The 19,964-nt window shown below is 40.9% G+C and overlaps 1 protein-coding gene across 1 annotated transcript in view; it reads right to left on the bottom strand.

Moving 5' to 3' along the window:
• Positions 1 to 19,964, bottom strand: part of ARID5B (AT-rich interaction domain 5B) — a 239,555-nt gene that overhangs the window by 31,366 nt on the left and 188,225 nt on the right. The window contains 3 exon segments of the mRNA XM_006147078.3: positions 6,157 to 6,209; positions 8,149 to 8,353; positions 14,995 to 15,110. Coding sequence (XP_006147140.1) covers positions 6,157 to 6,209; positions 8,149 to 8,353; positions 14,995 to 15,110 — 374 coding nt within the window.

Genomic DNA, 19,964 nt, shown 5'->3' with positions numbered 1-19,964 from the left:
TCCCTAGTGTAAGCAAGACCCAAGAACCTCTGTGAGAAGCACTCCCTACCCATTATGTTCATGAAGTGTTCGTGCTTATAAATACTGTGGGTTTTTTTTTTTTGGGGGAGAGGTTTTTGCTATAGGGTGCGTGCACTTGCCAGACAGAGAGAGAGAGAGAGACAGAAAGACAGAAAGTGAGAAATCACCCCCCAAAGGGGATGGCCATGCCGCAATCCCTTCTCCTCCATTATCCTGTCAGGATCTTGGGCACACGTGCCCGGAGTGAGTTTTAAGCCACTGGGTCCAGGACTCGAACCGCGGTCGACTACGTGGGAGTCAAGCGACATAACCATTATGCTAACTGCTGGTCCCAATACTGTGGTTTTCAAACTGATTTTTTTAGAACCCAGGCAGTTTAATTTTTTTATTTGATTTTATCTATTTATGGTTTTAGTTTGTTTACTATAGGGTGCATGTGCTCACCAGAGAGAGAGAGGAAGGAAAAGTGAGAAATCACCCCCTGGGGGAAAGCCACACCACAATCCCTTCCCCGTTCTCCTTTGGGGCATACAAGCACTCACAGCCTGGCATGTTTTTCAAGCTGCTGGGTCTGAGACTTCAACTGAGGCATTGGCCACGCGGGATTCAGCGTCTTAACCACCTGCTGGCCCCAACCCAGGTAATTTTAAAGGTGGCCTGAATCTAACTCTCCACATTGTTAAGGCCAGCTCAGAAAACAGGTCTAGTGAGTGGACAAGGAATCTGTCCTCTTCACAATTTTATTGGTGAAAATATCCTGTCATATTTTTTAAAAAATTGGAAAAACACTATTTTAATCTCAGGCATAGGCTCGGGCCGGGAAATTATTTAATCTATGAGGTTGCAGGGATGAAATAATCCTGGTGTGTTTACAGCCTGGTGAGGAAATAGCAATCAGCAATCTTTTCAGACTTAATTTCTTCCAATGCTTGAGAGTGTCTCAGGAATCTGAAGTCAAGAGAAGAGTTTTCCTGCAAGCGGCGTTGCCTGGGTTGCTCTGAGTAACAGCCTCTTTCTCAGGACACCTTGAGGGCGGACTGAATTCAAGGAAGATGACTTTTTTTTCCTGGTAGTACTCCAGGAACTGGAGCCTTTCAAAACTACATGACATCATCTTTGGCCTTAAGAATTTTGAATTAAGCAAGAGGCTTTGTCCAGAGAACTAGGGTTAGATTCAAAAGTTGTCTTGAAAATGATGTCAAAGCCAGAATTTCATGTAAAGGCCTAAGCTTTCAAGCAAGAAGAGGTGACTTCTTCTTCTAGATGAAAACAATGGTTCCGTCTCACCATTAGGAAGGTTAGGACCTGCAAACTGATATTCTTAGAAGGGACCATTGTGCATCATCCCAGCCTCTAGGATAAGGTTTATTTAAGACCCATTTCCCTACTCTCCCTTCTCTCCAAATATTGCCTCTGGCTTGCCATCAAATGGTTAGCCAAATGGAAATCACTTTAGCAAACCTCCCTCAATATGCTGCATCCTGGTAATATCCCAAGCTACTTTCCCAGAATTAATTGCTTCACCAGACACTGAAGTGAAGCCCTCTTCAGTTCATCAGTAAAACTCCATCCCACTCTACCTCTTCATCTATAGGTGAGCCATATTTTACTAATGCTTGGGAGGAAAAGTTGAGTGTATAATTGCAAAGGAAGGCTCCTCACTGACAACCAAAATGCCAGAATATTGTTTTTTAGGAAATCAAATCCATTCAATACATTTATGATCTCAAAAGCAAAGAAAGAACACACTATATATTTCCAGCTAGGACAGAGGAGGCTGAGGGAATTGTATATAAGCATTAGTCAAATGCTATAAAGGCTTAAAATAAAACTTCTGCTCCTATTTCTTTTTTTTGAAATTCAATTTGAGGGTTGTGAAGGACTGAAATGAAATAATCCATAATCCGCAATTCAAACCAGAAGGTTTGGAATAGTTTATAACCACAAAGAAAAACAAGCCAATTAAGATGGCCTCTTTTTATAACAAGAAGGGATTCCAGAGAGATGTCTTTATCCAATCACAAGTTAACAGGAGAAGCAATACATCTACAAATTTTATACTTGCAGGGTTTTTTTTCCACTCTTCTTGAATACTTGTATTATCCAAATTTCTTGACCCATTTCCTACACTCACACTTTTTTGGTCTCAAGAATCAGATAAAAAAAATCAAATAAAATTTTTTTTTCTCTAAACAACCAGATAAAAATCAGAGATTTTTACATCTGGTAAGACTCATGTTACTTACAAAGAATATACTGAAAGATGTTACTAACAAACATAGGTTATTAGATCCTTTTTATGAAACATCACCCAAAATATGCAGAAAGCATTCTGGATCCATAAAAGAATACTGGGAAAGGGAGGCACAAATAAAAGTCATTTATGAATCTCTTTCCTCAGAGTGAGGCTATGGAGGTTGAGAAAATTGTGTACAAAATTCTCTGCAAGTCAGAACTGGAAGACTGCTATGATGACCCCATGCAAGTCATTTCACCTCCCTGTGCCTAAATTTTCTCATTTATAAAGTGAGGATATGAACTGGAGCAGAGCAAGAATCCTATTTTTTTTTTTTTTTTTTTTTGCACAAAGGCCAATTCTGAAAAAATTAAAATGCTAGCATGCTACACTTTCCCTCATTCAAAATGAAAATAGTTTACTGAGTCCTAACTTAGACTACCACTTTACCAAATGGAAAAATCCAAGTCAGAAACTCTTTGCCTCTCTTCAGCCAAGGATATGCTCACATTCTAGCATGTGTATATAATAGAAAGACAAATTTCTAATCTTTGATACTTGACTTAGATGGGGGCCACATGCGAAGCCAGCAGCCATAGATGGAAGTAAGTTAAGTGTTAATAATCACTGGCTTTCTGTGAGCTCACCTGGCCAGCTGAAAAGAAAGGAAGTCTCTGGTTTTCAGACCTGGGCCCCACTGCAGAATTTATATCTTATAGCAAGGGGGCGGAGGGGTTTACACAACTACTATATCTTAAAGTTCTCCATTGAAACCTTGAGTCCCAGTTTTTGAGTAGCCTTTGGGAGTCACTGATCTGGAAGGCTGTAAAGTCCAGGTGACTGTAAGTCTATACTTGTTTCTGATAGCAGATAATCTGACAGATAAGTATCCTCTAGTAACTGATGACAACTTCAGTCCCCAGATGCTGGGTATTACTTGTACGTCTAATGAACTGACTTGAAAATTAAACCTTCACACACTATCTTACCATTTTATTAGTCAAAATATGCCAAGAAGGAAAATGCAGTCTATATTTAAAAGGTTTGAAAGCTTAAATGTAGAATAGGTGAATTTAAGTGCCAGTAGGGAGCATGAAACCTCTAAAGAGAGGATTGTCCCCATTGCACAGCAGGTAAACTCTGCACAAAGCAAGGCAGATCCCAATTGGCCCAACGGGGTTCAAATCCCAGTCCAAACAGATTGAAAAACATGCCAGGCACAGACATGCCTCCAGAATTAAGACAAGATAGAGAACTGCATGAAAAATTATTGTGGCATGACCAACCCCCATTAGGGACTGCTTTCTCTTTCTCCTGCATGTGTGCCCTCTGGCTTGTTGGGGGGAGGAAGAATAGTAGAAAGTAAAGGAAAAAGAAAAGGAGAAAAGAAAAGAAAAAGGAAAGGAGGAAGAAGGAAGAGAAGAAGGAAGAATTTCTTTAAAAATACTGTTCATAACCAAAATGAGGGAGGATGCGAATCTGGTCTCCCATATTCACTTACCCCACAGAAGGGGATCAGAATATACCTTCTCTCGAATATGCCACGTTGGCATAAGGGTTATTTCAAGCCAAAAGCAATTGAGAACCAACAGACATAGTAACAGTTCTCTGACTTCCCCATGTCTATCCTAAAACTGGGCATAAATGTCCCTTTTTGAAGATACCAGCACCCTACCCCATACCAGAAAGAGAAGAGCCCTTATTACTAGACATGGGGAACTGACAACCTTCTGAGGCCTCCTACTGCCTGTTGAATCACTTGGGCCTGGCATGCAAAAGCCTAGCCTTCCTCATTTGGCACCATCTTCTTCTATCCTTCTCTGATGACTCCCTTTCATGTTGCTTGTCCAACCCATCTCAGATTCATTCTCTTTCTGGAAGGCCATGATCATTCATGTCCAAATTCCATCCCGTTCCCCTAGGTTCTGCTAAAATGGAATCAGAGCCAGTCTTTACATGAGGAAATACTTCACCTGTCCAGGACACTGATCTTTTCCACCTTATCTCATAATTACTGCCTGTACTGAATAGAAAACAACTTAAGTACTGGAACCACTGGGCTGGATAGTTTGCATCTCTCATCGGGTCTAACACAATGCCTGTACAACACAAGATATTCAGTAGATATGTGATCAGGTGATCTGATGCTTGTGAGGCCATGTATTTCAACAGAAGAATGAATACATTTTGTTCAAAGAGCACTTGCAAATTCCCTGAAACTTATCAGAAATTTCTTCTGTACATTCTACACCAACTTGCTGTTGCGTGGGGGAAAATATCTTTGTGAAGATGCAGAAGATACAAAAGCAGGAAAAACTAATTCTGTGAAATTCGCTGGCACACTTCCTATCAGTGAAAAACAAATAGTTCCTGAGTTTAAAAAGAGATTTCATAATATTGTGCAACACCATGTAACTATCTGTAGTCACAGTTCATAAAAATGTGTATTCCTATTCCTAACATTAAAAGTTAGACTTAAAAGTCTAGGCTGTGGATTGATGCCTAAATTTATGAGACTAACAGTGAGTAAGTTATCATCTTTTTAAAATGGATGAAAGTATAATTAGCACAAGGGTGCACAAAACTATAGTGCCAAGGAGTCATATCCTGGTCCTATCAACAGGCTCAACCAAGTGAAAAATTACCATATTTATTTTTATATAGGGCACTCAATAAAACAAAGACTGCATGTAAATTCATGTGTAAGAAATGCATATTATATATATGGTTCATATAAGTATATTTCCTCATAAACACAAATGTATATGCCCATATATCAAACACTTTACATGCATGTATGTTTGCATCAAAAAATTCTTACTCAGAATTCATAGCACATATCTCTGCAGTAAATACTAGATTATTTGAATCACACAACACTTGCCATCTTTTCCCATCCCAAGCCCTTGACATCAAACCATTATATTAGTTTGGGGAACAATATGCTTTATGCTTTATCTGGCAAGAAACACTGGTTATTATGTTTGGGCTAAATGAATTTCATTTACTTGACTTTGTGTCTCTTACTGTCATTTTCCTATGGTACAGAGATATCCCAGATTACTGTGTAAGGAAAGAACAATAATTTCTTATTCGATTGCAAAAGAAACTGCGAGACTTAATCTGATCATTGTGTGGAGGAGAAAATATTTCCAGTGACGACATCTTCCTATGTCAATTGATTTTATTACAGATGTCATCTCTGTGTGTTATCTTAATGTAGCTCTTTCTTCTTATTTCAAGATTTTAATCTTAGCTTGTTGCTCTAACATTTTATTGCTTCAAAATACATGCTGTAAAAATCCGTGGCCATCAAATTTTCCTGTAGGCTAAAAATAACCCGTTCCTGTCAGTTAGAATTAGCTGATAAAGAGTGTCAGAGTCTGTTCTGAGCAAGTTTGATAACTTCCTGTTTATGCAGCACTGACCCTTGTCTAATAAAGCTTCTTTGCCCTAGAATGAGAGGAGATTCTGCTGCATTCTATTCCTTAATGGCCAATACTGATTACTTTTGAAAGCCTTTAATACATTTCCCATATTAGACATGAACAGATGTCAGGTATGTTGCCAAGGGAAATTTCTTTTATGCAATCTTGGCTTGTTGTACAATAATAGCCCTTTCTCAACATGGGAAAAAATTACAGACCCAACTAATTTCCCTGACAGGGGAGAGTTACATATGTTTTCCACTTGTAGTTTTTATGACAAGTTTACAATTTTGCCAAACCTGGAACTAATTGGGATTGTTTCCAAAAGCGGCCCAATAAACCCCCAAAAGTGTAGAGCCATTTGCAAAGGCAGTCAATGACGGTTTGCTTTTTCATTTTCTCCATTTTAGTCAAAGAGAGGGGGAAAGTTAGATTGCAAAATTATTTCATTTAAGTTGCTTAAACACTTACTGTTTCATATCCTCCCAGTTTTTGAGCAGCTTGAAACATAGTCCAAAGGTTAACTGTTAGAGGGACAATAAGTATTTAGATAAGCATTGCATTAACATATTTCCAAGAAATGTCAATTAAAACATTCTGTGTTTTTTTTTTTTTTTTTTTAATGAGAAAGAGAAAAAGGAAAAAAAAATACTAGTGGACCCCAGAGAGTTAAGTTCTTAGGAAACAATTTGCCCAAGGGCATTCAAGAGCAGGATCTAATATTACCACTTAAAATATTTCTTAAGAAACTGTCACAAAACTACAAAAATGGTTCTACTTTTCAGATAAAGGACAACACAGTTTTAGTCCTGTTGCCATCAGCACAACAAAAGAAGAGTGTCCTTGGGAAAAAGGGTGAGATTTCAAAATTGTAAGTTGGTCTTGTTCAACACTCAGAAAGAGGCCATTGATTAGATGGTAATATATAATGCTTCCTCCAGATAAGAATGTTCCATCATCAATAAATAAATAACAGCCACTTTAATATATGATACCTTCTCAACAGAATGTCTGATGGCAGCACTACATGAAAGGCTCAGACGGTATTTCGCTAACATGGGGTGCCTTGCAATGAGTAAGAAAACCTATTTCACTTGCGAGGCAGCTGTGACACAACAGCTCAAAGGGAAGGAAGATGTTTATTCACAGAGGAATTGAGTCATGAGCCTGGTTAGTCCCCTAAGTTGCCTGTGTCATGTTGCAGATACATTTTTTTCAAACAGATTTCTCTTTGCAGGGTTTGCATATGTTTATGCTGTTAAATAACTGTGCCAAATTGCCAGCAACCCTGTTCGATTGCACCAAAAACCATGGAATAGGACTGCCATGGATTTGATTCTTTTACAAGAGAGTAAAATTCAATCTCCAAGTAATTCCTTTGTAAGGGAAATGAAGAATAAAATGAAAATTTAAAAAAGAAAAAAAAAAAAAGGTTCTTTGACACAACATGTTCGCAAAGCCTCATTGAACCTTGCACTATTTCAAAGCTAGCGAGAGCCCTGCCTCGGCCTTGATTTAATCTGAACCAATGCATAATGCAACAAAGCTGTTCATAGTACATTAATTTTACTTCTATTTCAAGCAACCAGTTTTCAGACAAACATTGTAATCATTCGTAGTTATATAAGTTTATAATGGCTGCAAGTGTTCTCTTGCAATCAGTGCCAATTGCTATTAGGTATGTAAATTGTTATGTAAAACATACAGGTTTGACATTCTTCATCAAAATGACACATGGTTTTAATCTAGGAAGATGCATTTGGAGAAAACACTATTTCAAGCCAGGGGTTCATCACTTTATGCGCCACTAATCCAGACAGAGGCAAAATATATATTCAGTTGTGAAATCAGGGTAGGATCTGGATTTCTTCTCTTTTTATATGAAATCCTGCTTCACTTTGAGTTCCCTGTTCTACTTACAAATAGACGATGACACTTACATTTCAATGTGCATGTCAAAGTAATTCAAAACTGGTCCCTCTGTTCAAATCTGCGTGTTTCTTGTCTAGTCTGAAGTCAGATTTTTTGGTTATCTTTTCACCAATCTGGGGTTTAGGAAAGTTTTCTCTTTGTGGTTGTTTTGTCCACCTTTAAATGTCGTCTTTCACAGGCAACATCTGTGCCTGATAAAGCTACGTCATACTATTATCTCACAAGAGCAGCATTAGAGACACTCAAGATTGACAAAACAGAAAATGAGACACTTTCAACATGTCTATTTCCAGTCATAATCAGTGGATTCGAGCCTATAAATATCTCACTGAGACTGTCCCAGAAGGAAACAATGTAGCGGAAAGAGGCAGGGGAAAAATTCTTGGCTTGGACAATGTGTAGCTCTACAATAAACAGAGGGGACTATCCCCAGATTAGGATTTCAACATAATCTCAAATCAATCTTGTTTTTCCCCAACTGAAAGCATTTGAGCAGTTCTGAGATTTCGGAAATAAAACAAATATACTTACTCTGCTTGAAACCTAAGTAGGGTATCCGTTCTATGGGTGTTTTCCTTTCTTTCATGTATTTATAAAGAGCCACCAAAAAGGCCTGCTCGTCCGCCCTGCACTCTTCACCAATGGCGAGCTTTGGTTTTTCTTCATTTGAAACTTTTTTACAGTTATTATGGTTATTCTTCGGCTTGGTCAAAGCTGACCTGGCCTCACATTTCACCTGGAAAAGGGAGAATACGGCATGTCACATCAGGCACAGCTTGGGAATGCTTACAGACAGAGCTAGTGACATTTTCCACTGGGCAGTAAGGATCAACCTGTAAATTATCCCTGCTTTTTAAAAGTTTTTTTGAATTTATTTATTTATTTTTTTTAAGAGAGGTTTTGTTCTAGGGTACATGTGAAAAAAACAGAGAGAGGTAGAAAGCAAGAAATCTCCCTCCCCCCTCCCACGAGGGATGGCCACACCACAATCCCTTCTCCCCCATTCTCCTCTTGGGATCTTAGGTACACACACACACACACACACACACACACACACACACACCTGGCATGAGTTTAAGCGCCGGGTCTGGGACTCGAACCATGGTGGACTATTTGGGAGTCCAATGACATAACTGTTACACCACTTGCTGGTTCCCAAATTATCCCTGCTTTTAACAGCTTTTTAGAGGCCACAGTGAGTATGAATTGGCTCAGACCAGCAGACGGGAAACTTCTACAAAGGGCCACATGGTAAATACTGTAGACTCTGGGGCAGCACAGTTTTCTTGATGTTGCGATCCATTTCCAGTCTCAGCCAGTCCCCAGGATCATGGATGAGTGTGCGTGCAGGGTATTCAGGGAAGTCTACAGGCATGAACTGAGGACCATCCCACAAGGTCAGTCTCAGAGTATCAGATTTTACTGCTGTGCCACGTGCCCTGTCCCCCATACTGTCTCTTTTGTGACTACTCAACTCCAGCACCACAGTGGTCAGAAGTAATATGTAAATGATGGGCATGGCGGTGTTCCAATAAAACTTTATTTACAGAAACAGGCGGCCACTAGGCCCTAGTTTGCCACACTGCCAGCTTCTTTAAGACACCTTACAAGTCTGTTGAAGTGAAACCAGAAATAATATTTGCATCTGGCAAGAACATTCTTCTGCCTCTTTATACCTTTTCTTTTCCTAAAGGGCACATCAGTTAATGTCCTTGAACAAACTCTGCCTTCTTAATGAGTAGTACCACATTTTAGACTTTTTATAAAAATGAAATGCAAGTTTATTTATTTATGGTCAACTTATCTCGTTGCTACTCTCTCCAGCAACGTGGAAAAGTATGTGGATGCCAGCCTTTGCTGGCATCAGAAAAACCAGCAAGGTCACTGCTGTCGGTCACCCAGGGTGACGCTGAGATATACCCATGGTAGAAAACAAAAGATCCCACTCTTTACTGAGGGCGTCTTGCTTTTAGTCCACCCTGGGAATACAATAGGAGATGTTAACTTGTCACACACACACACAAAGTAGAGGTCAGCGAACAACTCGAGGAGGGTAAGTGAAACGCTCCATATTTAAAAAGTAAATGGTGGTAAACGCTCCAGTCTTCCTTCCACACTTCAGGCAGATATTTAAAAAGAAATGGTGTCAAACGCTCCAGATAGTCTTCCTTCCACACTCCAGGCGGATATGGAGTTCGGCATATTGAGCGGCTAACCTAACGTCCCCTCCTCTCTGCCATGTTCTACAAGAAGGCCTTTGATGGCTGTTAAATATAACACTAAGTTGCTGAGCTATTTTAATTGTAAAAGGGGGAAGTACAAAGGGTCAGACTTTGAGTTCAAGTGTGCCCATGGGGAATGTGTACATTCCGATACTCTTTACATCTCCGTATCTAACATCGGGAGAGAAGAGGGCAAGTGCTGGGAAATGTTATGAATAAGAATGTCCCACATATTTTTTACAGCATTCCTCCATTTCAGATTTTTGAACCCTTCTTCTGTTCCTGCAGAGCCTCCTTCCCAAACATGAAGACTAAAAGATTACTGCTTATTTATTAACGGGAAGTGTGTCCTCTGTAACAGGTTTATTCTCTTGAGTGAACACACTAACTTAATTTCTTTAGCCTTCTCCTGGAAAACTAAAACTTCCTGCCTAATTAATTCAACGGAACCTCTAGATTCTATTTTAATTTTTGTAAAAGAATTATTTAATTTTATTTATTATTATTATTTTTTAATTTGACCAGAGAGCCAGAGAAAGAGAAAGTAAAGAAGCTAACCGCCAGACCCAGGACTCAAACTGTGGTAGGACATGCAGGACTCCAATGCCTTAACCACCATACTACTTGCAGACCCCAAGATTTTTAATTTTTAAGGGACTGTGGAAGTGGGATTAAAACATTTAAAACTTCTCAAAAAAAAAAAAAAAAAAAAAAAAAGAGAGAGAGAACCATCAAAGGCTGATATTTAACCCCACTTGACAATCAAGAAAACGGAAGACTGGCAAGGCCACGTCTCATAACAGATGACCAGAGAGAAGCAGGCCTCAGGGTTTGCAACTCAGGCCTGCCTCACTCTAACTCCAATCCTGTACAGATCTGAGTAGACCAAGAGCTTGGGCAAGAAACAGAATGAATTTTAAACTTATAGGGATAATGGTATTTATAGTGTTATAGTAATATTTGTGGTGTTTATAGTAATATTCATAGTGTTTATAGTATTTCTCCCTATACATTTACAGTGATAAGGATATCTAAATCAGGATGTCAGAAGCCCCACCGTTCAGGTCATAGTAGGAGGTTTGTTCTTCTGTGTCTAGACAGCTGCCTTTGCCTCACATGTGTAGCAACCTCCAGAAATAAAGGGAAAGATGGAGGGGATGCACAAGCCAGGTCCAAAGTGATTCAGAACCTCAGCTTCTAGGCTGCCCCCTACTGAACTCTGTCCTGAATTTCAGTGGGCGTCAAGCATGCTGACTCTGTAAGACCAAGTATTTGGCAAGGAATAAACAGGGAGAGAGAGCCTGGGTGCAGTGGTGCAGGTGGCAGGGCACCACTACTTTGTATTGGAGCCATATGGGAATTCATTTCCCAAGTCAACCCGAATGTGTCAGGTGTACCCACGATCCTGGCTGGCTGGAAGATGGGAGAGAGAATTGCACCATGGGGTCTTTCTCTGTCACCCAAAATAAATAAATAAACTTTCAAGAAATAGTGGCTTCCTTTTTCAGATTGGCTTGATGCTTTTTTTTTTTTAGTTAACATAAATGAGCTCCTTAGAATATTACTCTGGAACCAGCAGATGGCGTAATGGTTAAATCGCTGGACTCCCACATAGTTGATAGTGGTTTGAGTCCCAGACCTGGAGGCTCAAAACTCACACTGGGCACGTGTGTGTGTGTGCCCAAAATCCCAAGAGGAGAATGGAGGAGAAGGGATTGAAGCATGGCCATCTCCCCGTGGGGGGTGATTTCTTGCTTTCTGTCGCTCTGTCTCTCTCAGTCAATCTGGCAAGCAAATGCATCCTAAGCAAAATTCTTTTTTTTTTTTTTTTTTTTTTTAAAAAAAAAGAATATTATTCTGTCTCTGGGTAGGACCACATCAAGTTCCTTCCTACATTTTTTTTTTCACATTTACCAAAACATCCTCAGTGTTTTAGTCTGCTGAATTATTATAGTACAGATGTTAATGGAAATGAAAGCTAGTTTTCACTCTGACCTTGAGCAAGCCCAACCTTTTGATAGTGACAGTTAATTACTAGATCTGTTTTTCCCTGAACACTATACACCTGTTGAGTTCACTCAGCTCTCTGGGGTTTCCAAAGTGATTGAGGAAGTGCTAATTAAAGAATCAACATTTAACGTCTTCAATGAACCACCACCTATTTTATATTAACCACATCCTTCCACGGGATTGAGTTATAACTAATCCAGCCTTCAACTGGGCAGCAAGATGTGCTGAATCTGCAGTAAAGAAATTAGAGTTCTCATCTTGGTTTGGTTACTAACTAGCTAGGTAACCCATCATGTTTTCCTCAGTAAAGTTAGAAGGTTAATCCTTGAGGGTAGTTCTGAGGACCAGTTACAATGGAAACTATTAAAAATAATCAAAATATCACATTTGGGAAATGCCAAAAGTATGTTTGTGATTTACACGAAAGGACATACAGCAATTGTGGTTTCCTTTTTTACATTCACTTTAGGATATAATCCACCTGCTAGACACCTCTGGAAAATGTTTGCAGGATATGAGAAATCATTTGCCTTCTATCAATATAGGCCTTTCATTAGAGACCCAGGCCAAGAAGATTTCACTAATACATGGATAGATAGATGCCCTCTGAACAGGTCTGGACTCCAAAACTGCTGCTTGAAAATGATCACAAGGCAACAGCAGGATTTGGGCTGGATGCATTCACGATGCCTTTGGAGAACTCCTCATCTCCTCTCCATGTGACATTGGCTGATGGAAGTCAGGACATTATCTTTCCATTAGAAAACAGGGTCTTGCAAAGCTACTTTACATGTTCACACTGAGAGAGTGCAACCTTTCAATGGCGACAGGCAGGTTACTTGACTTGTTTTTCTCCCCATGGACACAACAAACCAGTGGGTCCCACTTCTAGAGCTCTGCCGTGTGGAGCAGCAGGAAGCTGGTACTTCCCTATAGCTAGCCATGGTCTGTGTAAGGCAAATCTTGGTCATAAAGTCAAATAGCTCACTGTCACCTCAGGTGTCACTTCCAGTTGAGCAAATGATCAGAGGGTCACAGGTTCATAATAATTACTGGAGAATTTCATGGAGGAAAGACCACCTTAAGACACAGATGCCTTGTTAATGGCTGTGCTGGTTCTAGATGTGGCTTGCTCATTCCACGGGAATTTTACTTCTCTCTTTTGGTGCCAATAAACAGGCTCGCCAACCTTCATACTACCCTTTTTTTGTTTTCTTCTTCTAGTTGAAGTAGTCTCTCCAGACCCACTGGAAATGGTCACAGCAAGTACTGTAATCCAAGTCTCTGAAAAGAATTGAGCCCTGAGGCCAGTCCCTGGGAGTTGACTCCATGTAACATTCCTCCACTCACCACTGAACAGCAGCAGAGAAGGATGACCCATCTCCTTGTAAAGATTCTGAGGGTGGCAGCAGTGGAGGTGGGTGAAGGGGTACTTAGGAACCCATGGATTGACTTCTACCCTTCTGAAGGAGGACACGTCAATGCATGTTGAATACAGCCCATCTGTAGAACAGTCTCCTTTCTCAGTTGGTGAGTCCTGAGCTGTCTTCCATGGAGGAAAGCACTGAAGGTATTGTGCTTTTAGATCAATTGGCTGAGTTTTGTAAAATCCCCAGAGGCATATCTTGGTAGTGTCTCCAAATGACATGGGAAGGAGCTTTCCCCTGCTGGGATCAGGTACAGAAGATGCTGGCATAAATGCATGATGTCACCCTAGAGGTGTGGGCTGGACACCAACTACAAGTTTTGCTCAGTGTCACTGTCCTGAAACATCCTGCTCCATTCTGCTGGATGAATTTGCAAACCATGCCACAGGGAAGAATGTCCCACCATGGAAACTGAAGACCCAGGTAGATACATCCAGGGTTGAGATATCCAACTTATAAGAAAATGTAGTTCGGTTCATGGGACCCATATGGACTCACTCACAGAAGATAAAATGAACAGAACAAAAGCAACTTTTGGGAAAAGATAGATCTGTTTTTATCCAGAAAATGGAAAATATACATTTCTTCTGGTTGACCTCCTTTTAGCCTTCAGAATCTTGGAAGCATGAAGAAATCCTAACCAAAATGTCCCAGAACTTCTGAATGAAATAATCATACTTGCAGATAAGATTTAAAGAATGTGAATGCCTCAAATTTATTTCATTACCCTGGGAGGGGGTGGGGTGCATGGCAAACAAATAGTAGATTGTCAAAACACAACTTTTTTTTCTCCTACATCAAGATCTTCCAAATCTATCCCTAGCCCAAATGCTCCCATGTTCAGAACTTTATTTCCTGGATCTGAAAATCAGGTATCAGTTGAAATCTATTCTTCAAGTCCTAGAGGGACTATTACTGTCCTTGGCACAGAAATATCATGAAAATGCAATCAGCCAGTACATGGAAATCTGGAAACCATGGAAATCTGACCCTATCTCTCAACAGTGAAAAAGATAAGTCCAAAAATATGAAGTGACACTTCGGCCCTTCATGGTGGAAAATACTTCAGGCACGTACTTTCAGGAATCCAAAGAATGCTTAGGCAAAATGGACTTGGAGCCTGAAAAACAGACTAGAATGTGGACTTTCTATATTAACAGGAATCTGTAAAACCACATAAGTGTGTATATGTACATATATGTATACACATAAATAGTTCTCTGTTTCTTTAATTCTACTCCAGTATAAATTAGAGGTGACTTTGAAGAGTACATACCTAAAAAGATTAATTCTAGCCATTTCTAATTTCATCCTCTGTTAATCTCTGAAGCATCCTTAGATGAACACATTCAGAAAGAGGATGGTTCAGCTGGTTTATTTTTGATACAAGCAGAGTAAACTATGTCATTGTGTCACCTACTATGAAATCTCAGCCTCAATGACGTAGGCACTTAATCATCTGTCCTTTACCCAACAGGCTGAACTGGGGGGTGGGGAGTCTTTCTGTTGAGTAATCAAAATGCCTACCTCCCCCCACCCCCAGCCACTGGAGGAGAGGAGGTGGCAGGAACAGATGCAGCATAGAACTTCAAAAGCTCTGAATTCCAAAGTCACATTCTGAATTGAAAACTGACCCAAGATACAAGAGCACAGAGATAAAGAGGAAAGAAAAATAAAAAGACGCAGCAAAATGAATACCACGGAGTGAATGACTGTACCTTGGCAACGGCTTTGCCATCGGAATTATTGTTGGAATCCTTAACACCACCACTGAATGAATCTCTTCTTTGTGGGCATGGTTTCTTTTTGCGTGGTCTGCCTTTAAGATTTGGCGCTGAAAACAAATGGAGAATAATTGATACACATTTTCATTTGCATGGGTTTACTTACTAAAGACCCAGCATTTTAGACAGGAGTCTCCTCTAATAGTTCAGAGAAACACGCATCTCTGTGGTAGGCAACCCTCTTCACGTATTTCTCTCTTCTGAAGGTGGCACCTTGGTAGAGGGACACTTCTGTAAATGTTTTCCAACGTGAGGCTAGCATACTTAAACACATCTAATTAAGCAAAATGAAGCCTACAGCTATACAGAATGATGATAAGGAAAATGCCCTTCCCCATGGTTAGAAATGAAGCATTTTGGGGCTGAAAGATAACCCTGAACCAGGCTTGCAGGCTTCTATTTCATTCTTTGTTTTTGTTTTTTTTGTTGTTGTTGTTTGTATCTTGTTTTCAGAAACCTAAGTAATATGCCAGCCCATTCAAGTATCATAGTAATGTAACGCCGGAAAACATCTCTCTTTGAAAGTGATTGGAGACTAGAGCCTTTTCTCAAATTGCCATACAGATAAGTAGAGAGCTAAAAAGAGGCGTTCTCAATAACAAGCTGGAAAACATTATTATACGCACTTACTAATAATATTATGACCAGCACGTTTTAAATCTCAACAAATCTGGCAGATACATTGAAATCAGCAAGTTCTTTTTTCCTTTTCAGTATATTTTTTTTATAAAGATATTGAGGGTAATTTAAAATAACCCTCGAAGATTACACTGTTCTTAGCCCAATCCCTTTAGGGTTACACTTTTGAAAGGCTGTACACAAGATACAAATCAAAGTTCTAATCCATCCTGGCTGCGGAGTTTGACTGCTTTTAAGATCCATACGGAAAGCAGGACGGAGAAGCTGCTGTTTATTGAGAGCTGTGATGGTCCGGCACACTTAACTTCAGCAGTCACCAAGTCAAAATTAAAACTAACCAACTAACCAACCAACTTCTGAACGACTCAGACTCATGAATTACACCCCAATTTCCTTCCGACCGTTTGAGGTTCCCACACTTTTTATCACTTTAAGGGATGATTAAGACAACGTCATCTCTGAACAACACAAGCCCTCTTAACTGTTGTTACTGTTACTTATGTCCCCCAGACAATGGGGGCTTTTAGAGCATTTGACATTGTACATTTTACAATCACCATCAACCCTACTCATTTGATTTTGTCCTGTGGATAACAGTTGCTGTTGGTAAAGCTCAGTAAGCCAGGCTGCCTTTACAATCAGACAAAAGTTTAAAAAGCAGCTTTGGGGCTCAGGTTCCCATCCCAGACCCGCTGTCCGCTCCTTCCCTAAAGCTTTGGGTCTGAAAATTCCATCCCAGAAAGCTAGCCTGGAATGATCAAAAGGTAAACAAACTCCCCCAACAAAATCAAGCAAAGAGAAAGTAGCGATTACCCATTCCAGTCGACAAACATCTGCCTGATGGATGTCTGTGCTCATGAAAGCTACAGCATGTGACTGCGCCCCGGCCACTTCCCTGGAAGTCTCCACTCGGCGTGGATGTCAGCTTCTCTCCGAATGCGAGCTGCCAGGCTCAGCGCTCTGCTTACAATTCCCCTCCCCCGGCAGCTCCATTACTCATGTAAACACACGGCAGTGACTAGCACCGAGTGTGTGGGATGAACTCTGCGGGCTTTGCTGGAGTTGCCAGACTGGCAGGGAGGGCTCAGCTCTCTGCACCTCCCTGCACGGGGGTGGTGATTTCATCCAGCCTGTTTTGTGGATCCTGACCTCTTGCTCCCGGGTCAGAGCCTGATGCCACATTCTGTGAATATCCCGGGGCCCCAGCCTGGAGCCAGGGCGTGGACTAGTTTGTTTAGAAGACTTTGTGTAGCTGCAGAAGTGTTTCCACAACGGACCCAAGTGCTAAGACTTTAATGACCCTGAGGGGAGGATGTACTTTCTTGTCCCTTATCAAAATAATAGCCAAGCAGAAAGCTGGCAGGAATACACAGAACTTGGAGTGGCAGGTCCGAGGCATTCCATGAAAAGAAACAAAACAATGCGCCTCTACTTTGTGAAGATCTCAGTACTAGCATCTTCCCTTTCTAGCATTTTGGCAAAAAAGCTTTAAAGACACTGATTTCCAGAAAAGTTTTCAAATCCCAAAGGCCTTTTCAGTTGAGAGAACTTGCATTGAACATGCTGTTGTAAATAAAGGCAAAGGTTCCGGGAACTAACAAGAAGTCATCCCTAACCGGGTCTATTTTCTCCTTTCTGTGAGCTGTTTTCAGAACACAGAGAAGCACGTGTCCTTCCTCGCAGCCGATTCTGAGAATTACAAATTTAGACTAGACTAGCACCTAATATTCTGGTCACTCAAACTCTAAATCGGATATGATCAAGAGAAAAAAATTCCTTTGGTTCCTTTTAAGGCAAGGACACAGATATTGAGGTATGGTTAATAAATCCCACCAGTCACATGGGGCTCAAACTCCAATCTCTCCTTTAGCCTCCTCTATGAAGGCTGTCTGTCCTCCTTTTATGGAACACTTCTCTGTACTCCTGTACTCTAGCTGTGTTTTGGGGCTTATTATTGTAACAGGCTGGAGAGTCCTTAAGGGCAGGACTGCGTTGGATTCATCTTTCATCTGCCCCAGCATAACACCCAGGGTGCAGCATTGCATAATACAAATTTGTTGAATGTACAGGTGATTAATAGAAATAAAAATGTCCACGTCCCTCCCTCATGTTCGCCCACTTGACCACGTGATGTACTTGTCACACTGCGCACCCATAAAACCTCACCTCTATTACTAATGCTTCTGCTTTGGGGGACAGATATGCCCTGGGAATCAAGACAGGAAGTGTAAGGCTTTTTGTTTTGTTTTAATTAGGCCTTTGCCATAGAGAGCGTGTGCTCACTGGGGAAGAGAGACAGAACAAGGGAAAGTGAGACATCACCTCCTGGGGGAATAGCCACATCACAATCCCACTCCTCTATTCTCTTAGGATTTGGGGCACGTACTCACATGCACCCGGTGTAATTTTCAAGCCATTGGGTCCGGGACTTGAACCCTGGTCAGCCATGTAGGAATCTAGCTGCCTTAATCACCATGCCACTGCTGGCTCCAGGACAGGTAAAGCTTTTTGGGCTCCTGATTACTGTCAAGCAAACCATGGAGTTTTGTCCCTTGGTAGGGCCATACCTTGGCTCCATGAGCAATGCACAAATGTTCTGAAGAGACCCAGAGAGAATATAGCATGTAGGATCCTCATAATACAATTAGAGACCTTCTGGATTCCTAAAACTCCAGGTGAAACTTTGGGATTGAGTGAATCACTTACGGCGATAGTGAAAATTCTGATCCCCAGGCCCTATCTATTTTCCTTTGGGTCAAAATCAATCATTTGCCAAGCTGCTGAGGGAAAATAAATGCACGCGTGGTGGTCAGGGTGGAGCTCTGAATTTTAATTCTTCTTCATAATCTAAATGGCGTATAGCAATTTAATGTATGAATAATAAAAATAAAATAATAATAATAATTTTAAAAAAGAAACAGTTCCACTGCCTTCCAGCTACCCTGAACAGACCTGGCCTTTCCGTGATCGCTAAGGGCTATGTCCCTTACATACCCAGGATGTACCAAACCCCAACCAGCTCTGGGGCTTGAAATGAGACTGATCTCCACCCGCAGAGCTCTGCTGGGAAGCCAGCCGTGCATCGCTGATAGCACGGCCAGCTCCAGTTACTGCATCTTTGAAAAACGAATAGGGCTAGCCTGTAATCTGGTGGTTAAGGCAGCTGGATCTCACTTGGCTGACTGTGCGGTTCCAGTCCAGGACTTGGGAAATAACTGGGCGCATGTGCATACTTTCCCAAAACCCCAAAAGGAGGGAGAAATAAAGCAGAAGGGACTGCAGTATGACCATCCTCCACTGGGGGGATGCTTTCTTGTTTTTTCCCTCTCTGTCTCTCCACTGCATACCCCCTGGAAAATCAAAAGAAAAGAATAGTTTAAACAAATACATGCACGGTTCCTTTAACATATGCGTATAATCCATTGTCCAGCCTGGGCCTGGCTCATTGTGGAGTTTAGTAAATGCTCTTTGTATGAATGCTTTCAATATTATACGTGAGTAATAATAATAATCAGTATTTCGGGATCAGCAGTTGGTGTAATGGCTATGTCGCTGGACTCCCATGTAGTCGACCACGGTTTGAGTCCCAGGCCTGGTGGCTTAAACTCACACCGGGTGCATGTGCGTGCGTGCCCAAGATTCCAAGAGGACAGGAGAATGAAGGGAAACGGATTGCAGTGTGGCCATCCCCCATGGGGGTTGATTTCTTGCTTTCTGTCTCTCTGTCTCTCTCCATCTTTCTGGCAAGCACACATGTCCTACAGCAAAACAAAACAAAACAAAACAAAACAAAACAAACAACAACAAAAAAAAACTCTCTAAAAAAAAGGATTAAAAAAAATTAGTATTCCTTGAGCACTTTCTTCATGCTAGTCACTGTTTGAATGCTTTGCACAAAATAACTGCTTCATAACTCACAGCAAGCTGATGAAGAAGGCACAATTATTACCCCCATTTTATAGAACAGAACACTTAAATAAAAATGAAATCACTTTACTCAGGTCATGCAACTGGGAGCAGAAGAATTTCAATGCAGGCAACTAGATTTTAAATGGAGCCCCTGCTTGAGGCAACTTTACCAGATACAGACATACCTGAGGGGTCTTAAAAAAAGTTCACAGAAGGGACTGGCAGATGGCATAATGCTTATGTTGCTGGACTCCCATGTAGTTGACCATGGTTCAAGTCCCGGATCCGGTGGCTAAACTCACACTGGGTGTGTGTGTGTGTGTGTGTGTGTGTCCAAAATCCAAAGAGGAGAAGGG

The sequence above is a fragment of the Tupaia chinensis genome, unplaced genomic scaffold (genome assembly GCF_000334495.1).
Source record: "Tupaia chinensis unplaced genomic scaffold, TupChi_1.0 Scaffold000199_1, whole genome shotgun sequence".
NCBI lineage: Eukaryota > Metazoa > Chordata > Mammalia > Scandentia > Tupaiidae > Tupaia > Tupaia belangeri.
This window is presented reverse-complemented; position numbering and strand designations above follow the sequence as displayed.